The following is a 22390-nucleotide window of genomic DNA, read 5'->3' as shown; positions in this document are numbered from 1 at the left end:
TAATGCTGCCCATTAACTTAATGACAAGAGTTAAGACAACGTTATGGAGATATTATATTCCATCACAAGCATAATTCTCGAGTCTGTAATATACGATCACCCATTATATAACATTATATTCTACGTTATAGTATATAAAAAAGAGGTTTGCTTAATTATTGTATGAAATGTAACTGCTATTAATTACTTAATTTGCCGTTAGGCTTTGTTTAATATTGCTGTAAAAATGAATACATATGGACCTTTTCCTTGATTTTTTACAACCCTGACGAAAATTTTAAAAAAAATATTTTGTGTTGCGCCACTTCCTTTTGATCGGAGCTTTTTGAAGTTTTCGTTCTCTTTTTTTTTTACAAAGACCAGATCGCTGGCTGATTTATTTTTTATTTTTGTTATGTTCGTGTATTTTTCTAAATGGGTTGATTGTGAGATGTTTCATTTTTTATGTATATATAAATAAGTCAATTAATGAAGAATAAGCGTGATATTCATTTATTATACTCGTAAAACAAAAATAAATTGTTACTAAAAATTTCACTGTGTTTTAAAACTATTAACATTTATCTTTATTTTTATCTATCATGACTTTGAACGTTGTTTGTAGCCTATATTTTTATTCAAAAAACAGTCTACATAGGTATATAATATATACAACAACACTCAGCACTTTCGTATGGGAATGATGACTAACGCCCGGTTTCCGAAAGGCTGATCAATGCAGAAATTAACAAATCATCTGTCAAATCTCTTGTTAAGCATGAAATGAGTTGCTAAAAGCATGGTTAACTACTTAATTTAATCATACTGTCAGTTGACATAACTGTCAAATTTGACTCTGGAATCGTATGTTAACCGCCATTTTGGGTTTCTGAAACGCGAATTAAGCTATAATCATTGATCAAACGTCTGTCAAATACTCGTTCAACTAATCGGTGTATATCGGCGAATTAACTTAAAGAAAACAATTATTTTCTACGTGAAACTACATTTTGGTGCTTTAAAGGTATGTAAAACATATTTATAACCAAGTTTTATATATCTAATGTATGTTTTATCTTATAATAGTCTACATTTTGGTCTTGATAAACTAAAATTTTTTGTTCTTTGTTGTAGCTTCCACAGATGTCTATTATTATTACGAAGAAGATACTGGTCAAAGTTCAATAATAAATAAAAACACTTCAGTGTCGGTCATCTCTATTATTGAAACATTTTAATTGTTAAGTTTTAAATTTGATTACTAACAATATATAAATAATAGGGAATTTAAAAGAAAAGGTCATAAAAATATATATCTAAATATACATTTATAGGAACTATTAAAAATACTTATAATTACTTAATAACTAAAATTTGAAACAAGCTATTATAATTATAATTACTTTATCATATTTTCATCTTACTATTTTCTACTAAACTAATGTTTTTTTTTTTTAAATCAGTCTTCAATATTCTGATAATTTAATTTTTTTTTTCTAAAGATGCTCTTCGTCTTATTTTCATGATATTGTTTTTTTTTTAAATAATAAATAATATAAATAAATAAATATCTTATAACATACATTTTTTATAAATATTCAAAGAAATAATAGATATATAAATATATAAATACAAATATTACACCCAGACTCAGACGGGAATCGAACCCGCAACCCGCAGAACAGAAAGCAGGGCCACTACAAACTGTGCCAACGGGCTAGTCAGTTATTGTTTTTAGGAACTATTTCCTTTTATTGTATCTTCCTTAGATGTTTATATGATGCTTTATTAGATGTTTGAGTATTATCATATGTATTAAATAACATCACAACTAACAGTTTCTGTAGGTTTTGATACATCACAAATATATAAAATAATATTTAATTATGTTACATAACCACATGTTACAAACCGAATGTCAAATCAAACTAATCGAGGACTAGCTAATTTTGCTGTGAATGACGTTTCAGCAACTCCAATTGGTTTGACATCCGTTTTAAATCTAACAGCCGATTAGTAGACCTATACTTTGACAAACGTTTCAGAAACCGGGCGTAAGTATATCATATTTAACAACCGTACTTACAAGCGGCAGCAAACTAACTCATCAAAATAAAGGCCTATGAACTAAACTGACGACACAATAGCGTATTAAAGAGGTCTTATAAAGGCTCAAAGGATTGAGTGACAATTAGCATTATGATCCTGGAACATCTCCACTATTACTTTGACAAGACGTATGATGTGCTCCTTGACAAATTCATGTGACAACGGTTGTTTATATGTAGATAGGATTAATAATTGTACATACGCACTTTGCTTAAAGTAATACGTGTTTACTAGGTGCTGTCTAGCCAAGGGTAATCTATTAAAAGTGGTATTATAAGCTTTACTGTCTTATACAATAATAGTTACCGCTTAAGTATCAAACTAAGTATTTAAGTTATAAAAATGTACATGCTTTTAACTTTTACCTATAGTAGTGTTATAAAGTTAGAGTTTGTTTCAAAATCAAAATCAAAAACAGATTTATGCAAATAGGCCCCAAGAGCACTTTCGAATCTTCATTTTACACATTAAAACTTTAAAAATAAATTATTATTTTTGTAAGAATAAAGCTACCCCCGATTCGGAATGTAGATTCTGCAGAGAAGATTGATTATGCAGTTTGTTTGTTTGAACGCGCCATATATATATATATATATATTCTCGCCATATACATTATAATTGAAAAAAAATGTTTGTGTTGAATAGTCTATTAGTCGAGATAGGCTATATAATAGTTTAGTAAGTTTGTTCCTCAAATTAGTGAGGATAAAACCGCTGAGCACAGCTCGTACAAAATATAATACAACAATAAGAATGTAAACTATTTAACACACAATGTACATTAAGTTTCTACGTGACGTAGCAAATCAATTTAACTAGCTTATCAATTCTCAATGTAGGATGAAAATGCTCTTTTCATATAAATACAGATGTACGATTCTCTATTTAACCTGACCAACGTAGGTAACATTAACACAATATTTTCCTACAGCGAGAAGGAGGTAAATTCAACAATACAACATTTGTTCCATTCATTATCCACCAGGGACCCATTCAGACATACATATGTGATACAGTCGTAAAGTTGTACTGCACTGTTTTCTTACAAAACTTAAAATAACTTTTTGAAGTTAACTCTTTAAGAAATGATATAAGGTCCGTAATATTAAATACTAGCGGACCCGTCAGACGTTGTCCTGCACGGAAAACAGCTACCAAATTTGATAGCCAACATACCAATAGCAGCGCCACCTACCGGGTCCAATTGAGATAAAAACTACCATATCTTCCAAGTTAGACCAAATTACAGGTGCTTACAAAATTTGATAGTTTCGGAGCTACATACAGATAGCAGCGCCACCTACCGGCTCCAATTGAAATAAAAACTACCATATCTCCCAAGTTGGACCAAATTGTATATGCGTAAATTTTTTTATAAAAATTGGTTCAGTAGTTTTGGAGTTCCATACCAATAGCAGCGCCACCTTTCGGGTCCAATTTAGATAAAAACTACCCAATCTCCCAAGTTGGACTAAATTACAGATGCTTAAAAAAAATTATAAAAATTGCCTCAGTAGTTTCGGAGTTACATACATTAAAAATTTTCATTGTAAACGCACACCCACGCAATCCTTATTGGGGATGAGTTATGCTAAAATCCGCTCATTGATCATTTCTACATAACATATAGGAGATTCGTACCAAATTTGGGGTTGATAGGAACTATAGTTTAAAAACGAGAATTTTCCATTGTTACCGCCCCCGCAAGAATATAATAAGTAATTTGAAATAGCTAGTTAATACCATTTTTACTGTATGTAAATTAAATTAAAATGCGGTCTACGATTAAGATCAATTTAATCATTAATAACTTACGTAAAATCACCCTAATATATAATTTAACATGTACTTTATTGAATAGCAATAAAGTTCAAATTGATTCTATATTTTAGTTAGAAAACGTTTGTATGGGAAAAAGAAATGAGCTGTTTTTAGGGTTTTCCCGGAAACTATTCGAACTTTTCTCGCCGTAAAAACCATCCTTGGACTTCAACGAACATTTAAAAAGAAGAATTTGCAATTGTTCTAGGCGTTATTGAGTTATGCGCTTACCAACACATTTTGCGATTCATTTTTATATTATAAAGATAAATATTATGTGGAGTAAATTCACGTGTGAATTAGTAACGATAAGTAGTGACGCGATTAGTCCTAAGAATGACATTTTACCACACAATGCCTCTTGCAAAAGAGACACAGATATATTTTTAAATATCACGTTATTTTTTTTTACTTATTTATGTTTATATACCACCTGCCCATCTGAAAAGCAATATGCCTCTAATTATCAGGTTGTCTGGAAGAGACTGCTTTTTAGCAATATAATCGCCTGGTTGTACAATTTGTAACGCTTATTATTTGGAAAACTAATTTTGTTGTTTATTTAAATGTATAATAAAGTATATTATTATTATTAATAATCGTTCTTAAAGGATAAGCTCCCTTCGCTGGTCAGAACTAACACATGCTTCACATTTGTTATTATACATGAACGATTTACAATTCAGTATACATTACAATAACAACAAAAGTAATGCAAAGAAAAAAATTAGCACCAAAAGAAATATTAGTAAAATCAAAAACAAAAATAATGTACACATTAACCCATACACGTGTTATGAACCACAAACGTGCAACACAAATATTTTGCAAAAACATGTAAAGTACAATATTAAAAAGCTGAATATAGACAGTCTATTCGTTACAAAGTAATATTAAAATGAATATAAACAAAGTACAATAGAACAGAATATACAGTCGTAAAAAATACATAAAAACGACCGTCCTAAAACAACAATCCCTAAAGTTTTCGCCTCGGCGCACTCAATGAAGATCTGACCACCTGTGGCAGTTTTTTGAAATTTCATCTCGGAAAATCGCTTCTTTTGTGTGAGTAAATATGTTTCGAATACGCTTACCAGCGGTTTACAAGTGCGCTACAAATTTTAACTGGATTACTAAATCAATAAAATTGAATGAAAAACGGGTTGGAAATATTAAAATAGAATAAGATAAAAAAGTATAGTGTATAATATATTTACACTACGCTATTTTGTTTAAATTGAATGTATACTAGCGGCTCGTCCCAGCTTCGCATGGATATTTAAGTTTTCCCTAATTTTTAAAAAAAATATAATATAGCCTATATATCACTCGCAGATAGTGTAGATTCATAAGAGAGAAAGATTTTTTCAAATCAGTTCAATAGTTTGGGAGACTATTCAATGTATATATATATATATATATATATATATATATATATATATATATATATATATATAATCGTTAGGTCATTTACTCGTTAAAGGGATATAAATGCTCTTACAAGTTTGTATGAAAGTCCTTCATAGTTTGTGCTACAAGCTTGAAATTTGGAAGAGACGTATTTAATACTTAGTAGACGTCTTTTAAGAACGGATTTTGCAACTAGGGTTACATTAAAGAGGTCGAAAGGCTCTCACAAGTTTTGACAAAAGTCCTTTACCTTTTGCGCTATGAACTTGATACAGAAGTAGTTAATAGTTAGTAAACCTCCCCCAAAAACAAATTTTGCAAGAGGACCGCATTGAATAGGTCTAAGGGCTTTCGTTTTTTTTTTTTTTTATAAATTATAATATAAATTATGATATTTTTATATATATAAAAAATAAGCTATTACCAATGACATTCGTCATTATTTTATACAATTTCATTTACCTCAGATTCTCTTTTCATTCAAGTTTAATAAAGATGTTTTACAACAGACAGCGAGATCTGAACAATAGTTAACAAGCTTATTTGAAGAAACGATACAAAATGTAGAAATAAAAAGAAACTATGTAAAACTGCAGTTTTTATTTTAATACTAAAACGTGTCCGCAGTTACTTTCGATTTTATTTGATTAAGACTTAATTTCTATGATTCTTAGGATGATATGTTCGTATTAAGTTATGAAATAACAGCAGAAATAAATGATGACTAATTTTTATAATGACAACAACTTATTAAATATTTTTGATGCGTCGTATTTTAAATTCTCGTATTAAATAATAATTATATGCTTGGTTTACATCCAATGTACGAGCTTCACGTGCATTCTTTCCGCGAACGTGTAAATTTTGGATTGAGCTTCCCCTTGAGGTTTTCTCTGAGTGTATTATGAATTTAGGAGGTTTTCAAGCGTCAAGTGTGCAGACATCTTTTCCCTAACAACCGGAAACGCACCCGAAACTCCTGTAGTGTTGTAGATGTCTTTGGGTGACGGTAGCTATTCAATATCAGATGGCTTCGCCCACTCGTTTGTCTCCATTTTTATAAAAAAGAAATGGTTGTTTACCTGTAATTGTCCAAATCAACAACAGAAATAGCAAAAATAGAAAAGCAAGACGCTTCAGCTTAATTCGACCACAAAAATATTAGTGTTACAAATGACATCAAAACTGGATTTAAATAACATAGTCCTGTTTGCAAGTTGATTCTCAGAGGTTTCAGAAATTGATGAAATATTTTGACACCTAACTCTTCGCCATACGTGTTATTTTAGACTGATTAGTTTGAAGTAGTTTTGCTGCGCTTAATATTTCACGGTTTTGCGTTTCACTGCAGGAGTCTGATATAGTTAATACTTAAGAGATTAATTTACTTAGCGAATATCGCTCAGTAAGTATAGCACACTTGGTTCTCAGAGTTAAATATGTAACTTTTGCTTAAGGAGAATAATATTTTAATAATTTTACTTGTATATTTAGAAATATGGTTGTCGGAATGTTTGAACCTTAGATATGAATATTTGTTTCCTAAGTATACACACTATATACATACATATATGTGAGTACATTTGATTTTTACCATTTATCCGTCCGAATCATTTTTTTATTTATGTATGCATTTTTGTGTATATGTTTCAAAACAACGTTGTCGCTGTAAACGAAAGCATCAATTGTAAATAAAACTCATCAAAACTATTAAATATCTTAAGTTTATTATTTTCTTTTGTCTTAAATAGATGTTCTGTTATAACATAGCTGAAGAATTTGTGTGTTTTGTGTTTTTTTTTTTGTAATTAAAATTATGTACCTACACCTCTATTTTAAGTAAATTATTTTAAATGTTGTCGTTAAAAATCAGTTTTAAAATGTATTATGTATATTTCATAAGTTATGGAGATCTATAGCACTATTAATATAGTGGCTTAAAAACTTTACTTAATAGTACTTTCAATAATTAACATTAATAACAATGTTAAAGATTGAATGTTAATTCTGATATAACAGGGTAAATAATGCCTTAACTAAAATATCGTGAACGTTGATAGACACTGCAGAATATTGTCGCGTTTAATAGGATGGGACTATCTTAAACAAGATCGACTGATGAATAAGTTGAATCAAAAATAACTTTATTTAAATAGGCTTCAAAGGCACTTTCATTAATCATTAAAATATGTAAAGTCTGAAGCTCTAAAAGAAATATTTATTCAGTCTATATTAAACAGTACTGTTCTAATATTACGTGAATAATTTATTCCAAGTTTATGTGAATAGCCTTAAAATAAGTTCAAAAGTATCCGCTAATCCACAGTGCAGCAGCATAGTGGATTAAGGTCCAATCCTTCTCCTACATGGAGGAAGAGGCTTATGCCCAACAGTGGGATGTAACAAGCTAAATCAATCAAGTTAGAAGTATAATGTTGTTAGTAAGCTCACAATTTTTACCTTTACGTTTGAAAAAAAAAAGATCGATGATTCGAGATGCAATGCTTTCTGTTCTCACTCTATATTATTATATATTACGAGTATGTTAAACTAAAATGTATCAATATCGAATCCGTAATAGCAAGTTTATTTTAGAATATGAATAAATATACATACATAGTAAGTTTAGTTAATTAACTCTTACCCAGTAATGAAATCATTGAAGGTTATCCCTATCAGTGTATTAAATCAATCCATTTTCATTGCAGTAGAAGATTTGTTATCCAAAACTAATCGTTTTTAAAATTTTAAAATTTGATTACAATATAAATGTCATATAAATTGTAAATTTAAAAAATAAATTTTCATACAACAAAGACACGATTTCCAGTTTACATACATAATTTACGCCATGTAAATTACCTCGTCGTATCCCGAGCGTCGGCGACGTAAACTTTCATATAACATTAATTTAAAACTCTTTACAGTATCCGATTCGACATCCTTTCGCTAGCATATAGGTATCTTAATCTGTAAAAAGTTTAAAATGTACATTTTTTTTTTTAATCTAGCTTCTCATCTAGTCATACATTCATTGGTATTTTTTTATTTATTTAAAATACAAAGAGTCTTAACTAAAAATATTAGCATTCAACTGTGTGACAAAAAACATTGTTGATTTATCCGCACACATTTCGACATCGTACGCTCGTTTCAGTCTGTAACATCCCACTACTGGGCATAGACCTCTTTCCATATGTAGGAGAAGGATCAAAGCTTAATCCACCACGCTGCTCCAATGCGGGTTGGCAGATATATTCCTTACTATGAGTGATGGTCGCTATCAGGTGTACATGATAACAACCGGAACCGACGTCTTAACGTGTTCTCCGAGGCACGGTGGGGAGACCCACAAGATCTGTACAAACACCCAGACCACAGCAAACAATTGTATGGCCAATACAAATGTTTGTCATGTGTGGGGATCGAACCCGCAACCGCCAGAGCAACACGCACAATCCATGGTTGTGACCGTTGCGCGGCGTAACAATATCAAAAATAAATCAATAACATCATTATAAGAACTTAACAGTAACAATACGATCAACATTTTTACACAACTACCCTCCTAGTTCTACAAATCAATCAATCACAAAAAAATGCATTCGCAGTAGCTTGTGGATACACACGGGGTGACTTAGAAGTTAGGTGACAAAGAACGATATTATTTAATGTTTAATTTTATTAACAATAAGAATCATCTTAGAACATAGAATAGGACATATAATAGAATTATTACTGTTCCATGATTGCTATGCAATGTAATAATATAACGTCAGCATAATCAATATTGTTACTATTATATTCGGAGAGTGTGCTCCAGAACTATACAATTTGGTTCCACCATCACCTTTCTACCACCGAACCGCAAGGCATCGCATAAATCTGCACCGCTATGTGGTTGAAATCCCACGATCTCGCACTAAACGATTTGCTTCCTCGTTCCTAATACGCACCGCAAAAATTTGGAAGTCCCTTCCGGCTTCCGTTTTTCCAACGAGCTATAACCTGGGTATCTTTAAATCAAGAGTGAATAGGCATCTTCTAGGCAAGCGCGCACCACCTTAGGCTGCATCTTCACTTGCCATCAGGTAAGATCGCAGTCAAGCGCTAGTCTATATATTTAAAAAAAAATATGATGTTATTATTTCATAAGTACCCCGGTTATGATACATTATTCAACCTGTATGGTTACCCATAAAAATACCCATAAAACTGAGAACTGTCGCTCTCCACCTTAAAAATTATTGTTTTAAAAATGTCTATAAAATATAGATATTTTTGAGGATATCAATGTATTCGTAGCATAAATTCAACCCTAACTACAACTACGGACCGCTAAAATTAAGATACTGATGCCCATTTGCGTAGCACGCTACACTGTCGCACCACATTACAGAGCAGGTCAACACGTGCTACGAACGTTGATGGTTTGATAACGCCTCTAGTGTCACATATTATTCTTTAAATTCGAACAATTATACATTATTAATCGAATATAATCCGCCAACCCGCAATGAAGTATCGTGGTGAACAAATCTCCAATCCTTCTCTCCAAAGTATATATATTTAAGAGACGTTCCAAACGCCGAATCGCTGATAGGCCGTATGGGTTTTTCCTTTTTCTTCGTCATTTCATGTGAAGATTTCTACACAAGACAGATATTGGTAATAATAAAAATTATATTTTAATTCACTATACAAATAAAGCCTACACACATCGAGTGTACATTTTATTTGTTCTATCAATTAAATTCCGCGATTTGTCGCAGTTGTGAAAGAGCTGATATGATAATTCTATTTTATTTATTTTTTTACGCCGTTTATCGCCCATAACGGGCATGTGTGTTGTTTTACTGCTTTAAAATTTGAAAACATAAAAGCAGATTTGGATCGAAATGGAAATGAATAAATTTAAAGGCTCGGGGAATTAGTGGGAGTTCTAGATTTATCTGACATAGGTGTTTTAAGTAAAAAAAAAAGATATATATTTTTAGTTTAAGTTAAATGTAACTTTAATAAACAACTGAAATTATTGGTCTGGAAGAGATCACTTTCTAGTGATAACACCGCCCGTTGCATGCAATGTTTGCGATTGGTTTTTTTTTTTTTCCTTTTAAGCTTTATTCTTATGTAAATTTGAGGAAAAAATAGTCTATAATAATAATAGCCTTCTGCTGTGGGCAATTCAACACAAAAATAATTTTTCAATTCGAGTCAGTAGTTCCTGAATCTCAGCTTTTTTTAGCTTTATAATATTACGAGTAGTACAGATTCGACGTTTTAATAAAAATTCATCATCGTCATTTTAGCCTATCACAGTCCACTGCTGGACATAGGCCTCCAAAAGTTCACGCCAAAAATAGCGTGAACTCCACTCACGGGAAGAGAGGGGGCTAATAAAATGCTTCCTGTCATTCCTCTTAAAATAAACTTGGTGTTATGTATATTAATAAATATACCGATATTTAGGTACGTATAGACCGATAAAAAGTCTAGTAATTCAACAATAAAAATAATTTTAAAACGTTGAATCCACATTTCGTTGAAAGAGAAAATATTTATCAAAACAACTACGAAACGCATTAAAAACAGTATATTTCATACTAAATGCTTTTTATAGTTCGATTTATGACGGATTAGTGCTTCGTGAAACATTTTAATAATAAAAAATATAGAAGATATATAATAAATATATAATATAGAATATAGAGATAGAAGCAAAACTTTTGATCCTTTCACAAATTAATAAATAATTATAAAATCGGTAATTGGGTAAACTAATAGAGATAGCGATTCCAGGTTTAATCAACTTTTATAAAATAAAAAAAAAACTATTTTAGAGGTCATACAGATGTTTTGTCATGGTCTTGACAAATCACACATATTTGGAGGTCGTTGAGTTCGGTGAGTTTCTTTGTTTTTTTTTTTTTATCAAGTGATATTTAATTTTATAGAGGATGAGGATTTTCTATGCAATAATAAAATTTTGTTATTTTATCGTTTAAACAAATTAACAAGATTTGTACCAGTGCTTTAACTAAATATATAGAAATATGATAAAGCACGTACCAGTTGTAAAATTGATTACCAAAAATCAATTTACATTTTTATTTAAATTATTTGACGAAAATATTATTTGAAACGTAAAAGAATAATATTCGTATATTTATATAAAGTTCGTAATTGAATTCCAATCTTCAGTAGTATTTAGTTAATAAAAAAATATGTAAACCAATTACTTTTATTGATTTTTAATAATATATATAACCTCTGTAGTATAAAGTCAATTCTAAAATAAATTTGAGTATTATTGTTATTTTTCAAAGTTTTCATTCAATGATGGAAGAGGCTATGCTTGCTATAAGGCCGCCTTGTTCTTTTCTTCTTTTTGTAATTTAAAATTTGTTTCCGATGCAGATAAAGAAAATAAAGAATAAAATATAAAAATATCATTGAATATAAAGTTAATTACTTATTATATTCGAATATAATCGACTTTTGGTATTTAAATATAATATATACAAGGAAATTCTAATATATTTTAATACCTCAGTTGATTTGATTGCCTTTGAGAGTTAAGTATTTTAAATATGTATTTTGTGAGTCGAAGATAAATAACTGAAGTAAAATAAGAGTGTGTTAGTCGTCTGGGAGACATCATTATACCTGCTCGTGGGAATGTTTGACGTATTTTTGTGTGAATTGATGATAATATAAATAACTTTTAACACTTAATACGTAATATATATTGTGACTGAGTTACGGTTACTGGATGACACTAGGTACATTACCTAAGTTTGTAATGTATCTAATGTTTAGTCGGGAACTTTTTAATTGATTGATACAATCGCTACATTAATTTTATTTTTATTTTCGTTGAATTTTTTTTTTTTTTTTTTGTAAATGTAATTTTTACAAACACATACTTATTACACATATTTATCTACAAACATAGTGTATACATACAAATATTTTGATTACTTAAAACTATTAATAATAACAAAAAATCGATTTTCGCTGTGACTATTAAATTCTGTGCTAAGGTTTCTTTTGTTCCCACATCAATTCTTTGTATCGTATCATCAATAGATATAAGATTTAGTACATTTTATATAATTTGCATTCATTGAAAAATGCAAGCAGACAAAAAATTCTAAAAATAATTGTGCAAAAAATATTAATATCTGTTTTATAAACATACTGTTTAATACTCGTTATATTACGGTCAAATAAAAACGGCCTTGTTACGTATTTGAAGTATGTATAAGTTCATAATATAAATAATAGCGCCTCAAATAACCTAACATTTCTTTGATAGTAGTAAAAAACAAAGTAAAATTTAACATACAAACGATGTCGAATATATTTATACAGTGAAAGGTCTTAAGTTGTAAAAGACTTAAATCTCTAAGAGATAACATTTTAATTAGAGCGAACAAAAGAGTCATTTATTTTTCAAGCAATTTCATTATTCAATTCATCAGAAGAATTTTAATGGAATGCTTATACTTGAAAAGAACCAATTTTAAAAATATTGTGAATATTCCGGAAATTTGAGATACTTCTTAGATTAAATTTTTTTTATTCTAGGGTCAAGCTGTATACGTGTGTCACGTTTCGCTCTTAAGTGTTAATCGATCACTTATGTAAATGAATTATATGGTTTTGATTTTGTTTATGAAATACCTACGGATCAGTTTTTATGTTTATAATAAATAATCTTTCAGTCTCGGGGTCTTAGTGTATGATTACATAAACGATATAAATTATGATGTACGATTTGTAACGTTTTGTTTTATGCAAACATGACTATAGATATGATGAATAGATTTTTGTATTTTCTTTTATTTAACTGTTGAGTTTATATCTGATTCATTTTAACACACTTTACGTTCCGATTTTTTTTTATATCACTAGGTCGGCAAACAAGCGTACGGCTCACCTGATGATAAGCGATTACCGTAGCTTATAGACACCTGCAACACCAGAAGCATCGCAACCGCGTTGCCGACAAAACACGTGCAGCCCTGCACAAGGTCTTGGTGTCCAAGCTTCTTAGTAGGAAGACAAAAATCACAATCTCCATTATTCGTCCAATCCTGATGTACGGTTGTGAGGCTTGGACACTTACGCTCAGAGAGGAGAATAGGCTTCTGGTTACGGAAAAGAAAATTTACCGTAAGATCCTTGGACCAACTAAAAGGCAAGACGGCAGCTGGCGAATAAAAACTAATGCTGAAATTGCAAACCTGGTGTCTGAGCCAAACATCGTTGGAGTTACCAAATCCCATCTGTTGCGGTGGCTCGGACATGTCGAACGCATGGAGGAGGATCGATCAGTTAAGAGTGCGTATCTGGGTCGACCAACTGGACGTAAACCGGTGGCCGGTGGGTCGCCACAGATACTGGTGGAGGGACGTAGCTGAAGCAGACTTGAGTGAGATCCAAGCCAATAATTGGCGGGAAATCGCGCAAGATCTTGCGAAGTGGAGAAATCTTGTTTCGGAGGCCAAGACTCACTTCGGGTCACTGAGCCAGATGAGTTTGCTTAGTTAGAGTATATTTATTTATTTATAAAATAAATGTGAAATTTACAATAATAAGCTTACCTATACTAATATTATAAAGCTAAATAGTTTATTTGTTTGTTTGCTTAAACGCACTAATCTCAGGAACTGCTTGTCCGGTTTGAAAAATTATTTCAGTGTTAGTCCATTTATCGTGGAAGGCTAAAGCCTATATAGGCTATATAATTTACTACCTCTTTTCTTCTTAAATTAACGTGAGTGAAATCGCGGACTGTAATATAAAGAGAAAAGTAATTACAATAAAATTCGACATTCCAAGTTGTTATAAATTTCAAAGAATTTCCTACTAAAATTTTACAATCTAATTTCATAATTTCATGATATGATTGAGGTAGACAACAAAGTATGGAAATGAGGAACATTTAATTATAACGCTTCCTGCTTTCGAGTTATAAAATCTCATAGCGCCTTTAACAGTTTTCGTTTGACACTTATTTATCGTCGTAATTTAATTACAATTAGCTTATTAATTGTAAATATATAACTTAAATTATCTAATTAAGATTTTATCCAGAAACATATTTAAAATATCGTAATATTGATTTATACGAGCGCCATTGAATCAAATAGAAGAAGAAAGTGTCTAACGTAATTCTGATAAAGAAAAGCTTAATTTAAACTTAGTAACTTAGCAACCATGACCCAACTAATACTGATAGCTTTAAATTTCTGTTCTTTTGTGATAGTTGATATTTTATTTCGCTGTAAAATAATACTTGCTTAACTTAAGCTACATATTTTAAAGATTTATCTTTTGAATTATAACTACTCTTCGGATACTATAAACTATAACTTAAACAAAACGAGTACTTATAAGTTTTCAAAATATATTCTCAACAGTTAAAATACATTGCCGTTAAAATACGCATTTTGTTTTACTCATTTTTGTAAATAGTACTCTAGCCATCTATCACGATTCAGCATTTAACCTCCCACTGCTGGGCATAGGCCTCTTCCTCCATCAAACAGAAGGATTGCAGCTTAATCCACCATGCACCTCCAGACACGGTTGGCGGATATGTTCCCTGCTATGAGTAACGACCGCTATCAGGTATTTATTATACAACTAGGACCGACAGCTTAACATGAGCTCCGAGGCATAGTGGGGATACGCACAAGGACAGACACCCACAACGAAAAGATATGCTTGCACAAATACAACGATCTATCCCAAGCGGGAATCGAATCCGCAAACCCTCGGTGTTTTAGGCGACTACACACGCCACTACACCAGAGTGATTTTTACTTTAATAGTACTCAATTGCTTCAGCCTTTAATATCCCACTATTGGGCATAGGCCTCTTTCCCCATGTAGGAGAAGGATCAGAGCTTAATCCACCACGCTGTTCCAATGCGGGTTGGCGGATATATTCCCTACTATGAGTAACGATCGCTATCAGGTGTACATGATAACAACCGGGACCGACGGCTTAACGTGCTCTCCGAGGCACGGTGGGGGACCCACAAAGACTGTACAAACACCCAGACCACGGCAAACACCTGTATTGCCAATACAAATGTTTGTCATGTGCGGGGATCGAATCCGCAACCGCCAGCGCAACAGATACAATTCATGGCTGTAACCGTTGCGCCAGCGCGGCGGCATAGTACTCAATACCGCTTATCAATTTTGTGCCCATCTTATGTCGTTGGTAGAAGTTTTCGCTATAATAGAAAATCACTTATAAGTATTATGAACTTGAATACATAAGCAAGCTACGTTTCATAGCGTAGTAAGGTACATGTCTACATTTTAATTTTCAAAATAATATTGATAAATATTCAAGTATATAATAATATTAAAATATGGGAACCAAAGGAAAGACTTGCTGCTAGTTAACATTTATTACGGAACTGAGTTACCTACATTGAGCATAATATTATTTTAATACAATTATTTTCATAGTACCCGCACTAGTCGGTACTTACATATATATCAAATATTTTAAAATAAACCAGATTTTATTTAGTGTAAAAATGTTAGTTGAAATATAAATTTAACTGTTTCTGTTTGTTGTGATATGTTGAAATTTTTTACATTATAAGCACGTAGTAGCACGTAGCGCGGTAAATGCTACGCCGAGAAAGTGTCTACGAAATGCTACGTAAAGTCTACGAAGCTATTATAATAAAAATTATCTCAAGGAATTTTTCCTGAAATAATTTTGTTTGAGTTATTTTACATAATATTTTTTCTTCAAATATTCCTTAAGTTTATTCCTTAATTTTCACAGTAATGTAAATTTACACTCTCTGGCAAGAGAGCTTTCGAGCAAGTAGGTATGACGTCGGCGTTTGACGAGGTTACCGCGTTACGTTTCCAAAAAAAAATCTCGTTAGAGCCAATTCCGTCATTATTATGTATGTACACCTCCATGCCGTCTAATTCTTTAGCCATGTCCTTTTCATGCTAGAGGTTGTCTGGAAGAGATCGCTCTTTTAGCGATAAGACCGCCTTTTGTACATGTCTATATTTTCTTTTACGGTGTAAAATTTTTCTCTGATAGTGTACAATAAAGAGTATTTGTATTGTATTGTATTGTACTAATATTTATTTTCGTCAATTTTATTTTTTCTGTTACATTTATGTGCTAATACACAAATGGTAAACACAAAATATTCTTTACTTAATACTCTGACGTGGAAAAAGAGGCTTACGACAGGCTAAATCAATCAATAAATTGGTCTATAATACGTTAAAACTACTTTCTAATTTGTTACATTACTTGGAATGTTATTCTTGTAACTAATTACGAAAAGGAAATTTGATAGTACGGGTTCTCACAACAATATTCATGGTCGTTTTCAAACAAGAAGAAAATCGACGTCATTTACGACGCGTTGCTGCAGCAGTCACAGCACAGGCTGTTGCGTTGGCGGTCTCGGGTTCGATCCCCGCTCGCGACTGTATTGGCCATTTAGATGTTTGTCGTGATCTGGGCGTTTATGCTTGTGTATTGTGTGTGTTTCCGGAAAATTCTACCGTTGAGTGTGAAGCGTTTGTTATTATTAATATTTACACTGACAAGTCTAGTACAATCAATACATATTATTTAAAGATAACTCAGAAACTGCTGACACTAAAGTGAGACCACACAACATAATTACGAGTTTTAAGGTAACACACATCAAAAGTTCTGTCGAATTGAGGATATCCTCCTTTAAGTCAGTCAATAAACAAACATAGTACTTTAGTCTAACTTAACGTAACTTCATTAACGTAACCAATTCTAGTACATAACATAAGTGATTTAGTTGCTGTCCTAAATACATAATGAAATGATGTGTGTTTTGAGCAGAGGATAACCAATAAACAATATTTAACGGAAGAGCAAGCGTGTTGCGATATTAATAAACAACGGAATATTGTTTGAATCCAACAAATATACGTTACTGTAATTGTGCTTTTGATGGGATTGAGTTGTTTCTGAAACTGACGTATTAATTTTCATTTAAATACAAATGAATATATTTCACTCAAGTGCGCTCGTATGAGCATTTCGACATGTCATTTGTGAATTATTTCATTGAATACTTGTCGCTTTTTCGTTGTGTTTGAGTTTCAAGGTAACGAATAGGAATTAAACATTTAATTTATATTCATATCCACTGTATTTTAAAGTTGAGCTTTTATATAAATGTATATAGCAAACACAAAAAATAAGAAAATTTGTCAAATAATCGAGTAATTGTAAATAGGATAATAAGTGGAATTGTTCATACATTTCCATATAAATATCATAAATTTGAAGAGTTCCTCAAGTTTTTAAATTAAAAATCTATAAATTTAAAAGTTCAGTTTAAGATTTTCAGATTTTAGAACTTCAACTCTGAGTACTAATCTAATATATAAAATTCTCGTGTCACAGTTTTCGTTGCCATACTCCTCCGAAACGGCTTGACCGATTTTGATGAAATTTTTTGTGCTTATCCGGTATCTATGAGAATCGGCCAACGTCTATTTTTCATCCCCCTAAATGTTAGGGGTAGTCCACCCCTAAATTTTTTATTTTATTTTTTAGACAAAATTTTTAATTTCTATTTTTTTATGATACAACATTAAAAATACATACAACCCTAAATTTTCAACCCTCTACCATCAACCCCTATTTTTAAATAGCGTTTAGCGGCAAGACAACGTTTGCCGGGTCAGCTAGTAACGAATAAAATCATAATAGCATAATTATGATCTAGTCGACTAAGTATATATAGCAAAATAATAAATAAATACTGTCATCTGTTCCCTAGTTAAGCAATTTAATGCTCGTTGTTATAAGTAACAGCCGACTGATATAATTTTTTTTTCAATATATACATATAGACAATACTTATACATAAATAAATACATATATATCACACCCAACTCAGGCGGGAATCGAACCCGCATCCCGCGGAATAGAAAGCAAGGCCACTACAGACTGCGCCAACGGGCTAGTCAAAACTTAAAAGCAAACTTTGTTTCATATTCACTACTTGTGCTTAAAAACTTAATGCTTGCGGTCGAAGTGAGTTTTCCTCCAATTAAATAAATCGACCTCCTTTTTCAAATAACTTTATTTAATTGATTGTCAGTACAAAATATTCAAGATAAAAAAAAACCGTCTCTTGCAAATTCTCAACAATTTTATTTAGAAGTGTATTCTTACTTAAAGCATTTACTCGTTTTAACTAATATAACAAAAAACAAGATGTTTGTTTATTAAATTAAAAGAATTTACCTAAGACTTGCAAATGTACATTTACACTTTCAAGGCTCATTACATATTTGCTTCACAAAAGAACCACAAGAGCACTAACATGTCATAACACAGGATCGAACCAACCAGAATTCGAACAAATTAATTCTGTGCGTATAATTGGGTATATAAACAAAGGCAGTGGTAGGTCGACCCGGTCCTGATAGTAATATATTCCATGTCTAGATGTGGGTTTATTAAACGTTGGCGGAGTGCCGAGTCGGGTGGCGAACAAGTGCGCACATTCGTATGCAAACTGCCGTATCGTCTGGCAAGGGTCTGTTTATGTTCGACATTATATTATATTTCTTTTTTGTACTTATCGCAGCAGGTTCACATGTCAAACGAGGCAAACATTTTTCTAGTACTCGTTTAAGACTAGAGATACTCATAATGTGATAAATGTCAGTTCGTAATTTCGTATTACGTTTCTCGGCTATGCTTATAAATAAATTGTAACAACTGAACTATATGTGTCGCACAGTGATAGTAAGACAAAAAAAATATATAGGATTTTTTTTTAATTTAAAAGTATTTTTGATCTCTAGAGAGGGCCATATTGGTTTTAAAGGTGACAATATATATATTTTTTTTCTGAAATCAGTTAATCAAATACACTCCGAAATGTTTTGGAGTTCTTTTTATATTTTTGAAATATGGCGTCTTAAATTCGCCATTTTTTTTTATATACCCAGTGTCACTTAGGTCATCAAGACGTATCTAACGACACCTCAAACGTAAAAATCATTTAAGCCGTATAAGTTGTAGTGAAAAATATAGAAACCGACATACATCGAAAAACATTACCCTCCTTCTGCAATCGGGTAAAAAAAGAGAATCATTTGAAGTCAGTGCTGTTTGGCTCCTTTTGTTTCTTACAAGTAAAATACGTTTAAGGCAATAAAAATTAAGTTATATCTAAATTAATCAAGTATCCACGATAGCATAACGTTTATACTATTAAAATATTGTTGTTTCAGTTCAACTTTAAACGTTTGTGTTGGTTTAGGAACCTTGAAGGTTAACAATGAAAATCAGATTATTTCACCCGTTTCCAAAATTAAATTGTGACTGCTGCGTCATTCGCGTTGATCAATCTCTTTCGTGTCTCCTACGTCACGCGGTATATTGGCGAAACCAACCGAGCTTTACTGACACCTGACAACTGAACGCCGTCGAACCAATCAATCAATTGTCACAAGTATCACTATTACCTTAATTGTTCTGTTTTTGACACATGGGTTATGTGTATCAAAGAAACAGTTGGCACTCAAATATCACTAAAAATATATTAATGTAACAAACAAAATTCTTCAACTTTTAAGATTTAGATAAAGAACAGACATAAAAGACAGAAATATATTTATAAATTTAAAAACAAAGACAAATATTAAACCTGAATAAATATATATGCCCGAATAGTGAACTCTGACACTTTATTTTATTAAAACTATAAAACCTAATTAATTATAATATATCGTATGCGGTTATGTTGGAGGCTTTTGACGTAAAACTTCTTTATCACGCTTGACTTGGTGGGTAAGCTGGTGAATGCGTGATGAGAGCGTAACGAAAAGTGTGATCGGGCGAGGCGAGCGGAAGTTAAGAGGGAGATATAATTTAGCGAAGATAGAAAGAGAGAGTTATGTTTCGTATATTACTGTAGAAGCTAAAAAAGTTTTACTTCAGTCGTGTGGTCTAAAGCACACTCGTTTTGTCTTTTGAACCTCAACTTTTAGCTTAAATTGTTGTGTTTGCTCGCAAACGAAAAAAACCGAATTCAATTAATATAATTATATACAATTTACATTCAATACAACGTAAGTAGACAAAAAAAATTTACAACCTCGAGTCGTCATTACGATTTTCAAGGGTTTCCCTCGATTTCTACGGGATTTTATCATTAGATCCTGATTCCATTATCATGGCACCTCACTTGGGATATCACCTTTCCACTTTCCAACAAAACAAGAATTATCAAAATCGGTTCATAAACGACGAAGTTATCCCCGAAATACATAATATATGTATATACGGTCGAATTGAGTAACGTCCTCCTTTTTTGAAATCGGTTAAAAAAATTGAAAAGATTCATTTATCAAACTGTATTAATATTGGTCGTTTATAACGTTGCTTTTAAAATGCTCATATACATATATTCAAGTTATTGAATATAGAAATATGTTAAAATATCAACTCAAATTTAAAGATTTAAACACACGCTCTCAAATAACATGATATTGCTCTTAATGAAATTATATGTTTTCAGGCTCAAATATAAATTTTATAGTGCAGTAATTTTTGAGTCGGGTGAGAAAATTAATTTAATAAAATTTATGTTTTTGAGCCCGTGTTTATCTTATTAACCCAAAAAGGTTAGGGTTTTTTCGTTAATGGTATGTTGTCGCGATTGAAGACTACAGGAGCAAACTTCTGCGAGTAATTTTTATCATGTCGTTATTCTATTGTTACAGTATGAATTTTCTAAAGAGAAGTTTTTAGCAGTGTACATGATTTATTACAAAATGTATAACATAGAATGTCTTCAAATTCCACGATAATTTTTCTTTGAAATATTTATTACCATAAACTGAATTCCGAAATCTCCAAGTTTCAGTTCTAAGTTTTTAATTATTGAGCTATTTATGAGAATAAACGTAAACATTCAAGTAAAAATATCACAAAATGTATTTCAAAAACTCCTTAGTAATGTTCTAGAATATACACGCAGATAAAATTTGATTTATCGCATTTCATATCGTAAATTTGCAAAAACGTTGCAGGTACACATAACATGTCAACTGTACGCGAAATAAATTTATCCAGAGTTGACAACATAACGGAACTCCCGAGATCTGCGTATTGATATTTTTACCCTCCCATAGGGCTGCCAAACCTCTGTTCAAATTCCTTGATTTTTGTTCTATTAGTATTCGTTGATTTTTTTCCGAATCTTAACCCTAAACATATCTAGGTATGTTCATAACTGTACTCTGCTAATTTATATTCCAATAGGAATGTAATAGTCGCAGAATAGCTATTAAATATAATTTTATTTCTTACAGAAAACCACCCGCAGCTGGATCGAGAGTACATTTCAGAAACGTGACTGCAAATGCTTCGTACCGAGCGCAAAGGACGAGCACGTGTAAGTTGTCAACGCTTTTGAAATTAAATTAAACTATTTATTTACGCCATATTATTTTGTCACCTATTGATCATACTAGTAAACACTATTTCTGTCACACAAACTTTATGATCGCTTTCGTTTTTATTCATTCATTCACTTCCTCATTACAAAATCATAGACATAATTTTATGCCCATAATTTTATGTCGTTAAATTTTTTACTCGTACTCATTAATATGTATACTGAGGTTAGAGCATAGCGGGAAACATTCTACTCAAGTCTGGGGTAGCCCGACTGCGGAAGTACCTCGACCTTACAGAAGATCATAGCTAAATAATACTGCTTTCTGAGTGCAATCAGTATTGTGTTACTGGTGAGTAAAGTGACCAAATAAATTCAAAATAACTTTATTCAAATAAGCTTTAAAAGCACTTCGAAACGTCATTTTAAATATTAAAATTTTAAAAGTGGTTATTACTTCTTAACGTGAAGCTATCACCGATTCGAAATGTAGATTCTACAGAGAAGAATCGACGAGAAATTTCTGTAGAGACAAGTGCAAAATCGTTTGTGGAATTTACTATGTTATACATGCGAATACCATATTTTTT

The 22390-nt window shown here is 31.5% G+C and overlaps 1 protein-coding gene and 1 long non-coding RNA gene across 2 annotated transcripts in view; both read left to right on the top strand.

Annotated features, from left to right (window-relative positions):
* The first annotated feature begins 1665 nt into the window (after positions 1–1665).
* On the top strand, positions 1666–17119 carry LOC123661659. The gene is made up of 3 exons (XR_006744373.1): positions 1666–2037; positions 14249–14256; positions 17109–17119. It is a non-coding gene; the product is annotated as an uncharacterized LOC123661659 (long non-coding RNA).
* Positions 17120–21443: 4324 nt separating this feature from the next.
* The window catches only part of LOC123661421 (transient receptor potential cation channel trpm), a 104062-nt gene continuing 103115 nt past the window's right edge, over positions 21444–22390 (top strand). Inside the window, exons 1-2 of the mRNA XM_045596382.1 lie at positions 21444–21452; positions 21715–21797. Of these exons, the coding sequence (XP_045452338.1) occupies positions 21444–21452; positions 21715–21797 (92 nt within the window). The remainder of the gene's footprint in view (positions 21453–21714; positions 21798–22390) is intronic.

Source organism: Melitaea cinxia, chromosome 17 (genome assembly GCF_905220565.1).
Source record: "Melitaea cinxia chromosome 17, ilMelCinx1.1, whole genome shotgun sequence".
NCBI lineage: Eukaryota > Metazoa > Arthropoda > Insecta > Lepidoptera > Nymphalidae > Melitaea > Melitaea cinxia.
This window is presented reverse-complemented; position numbering and strand designations above follow the sequence as displayed.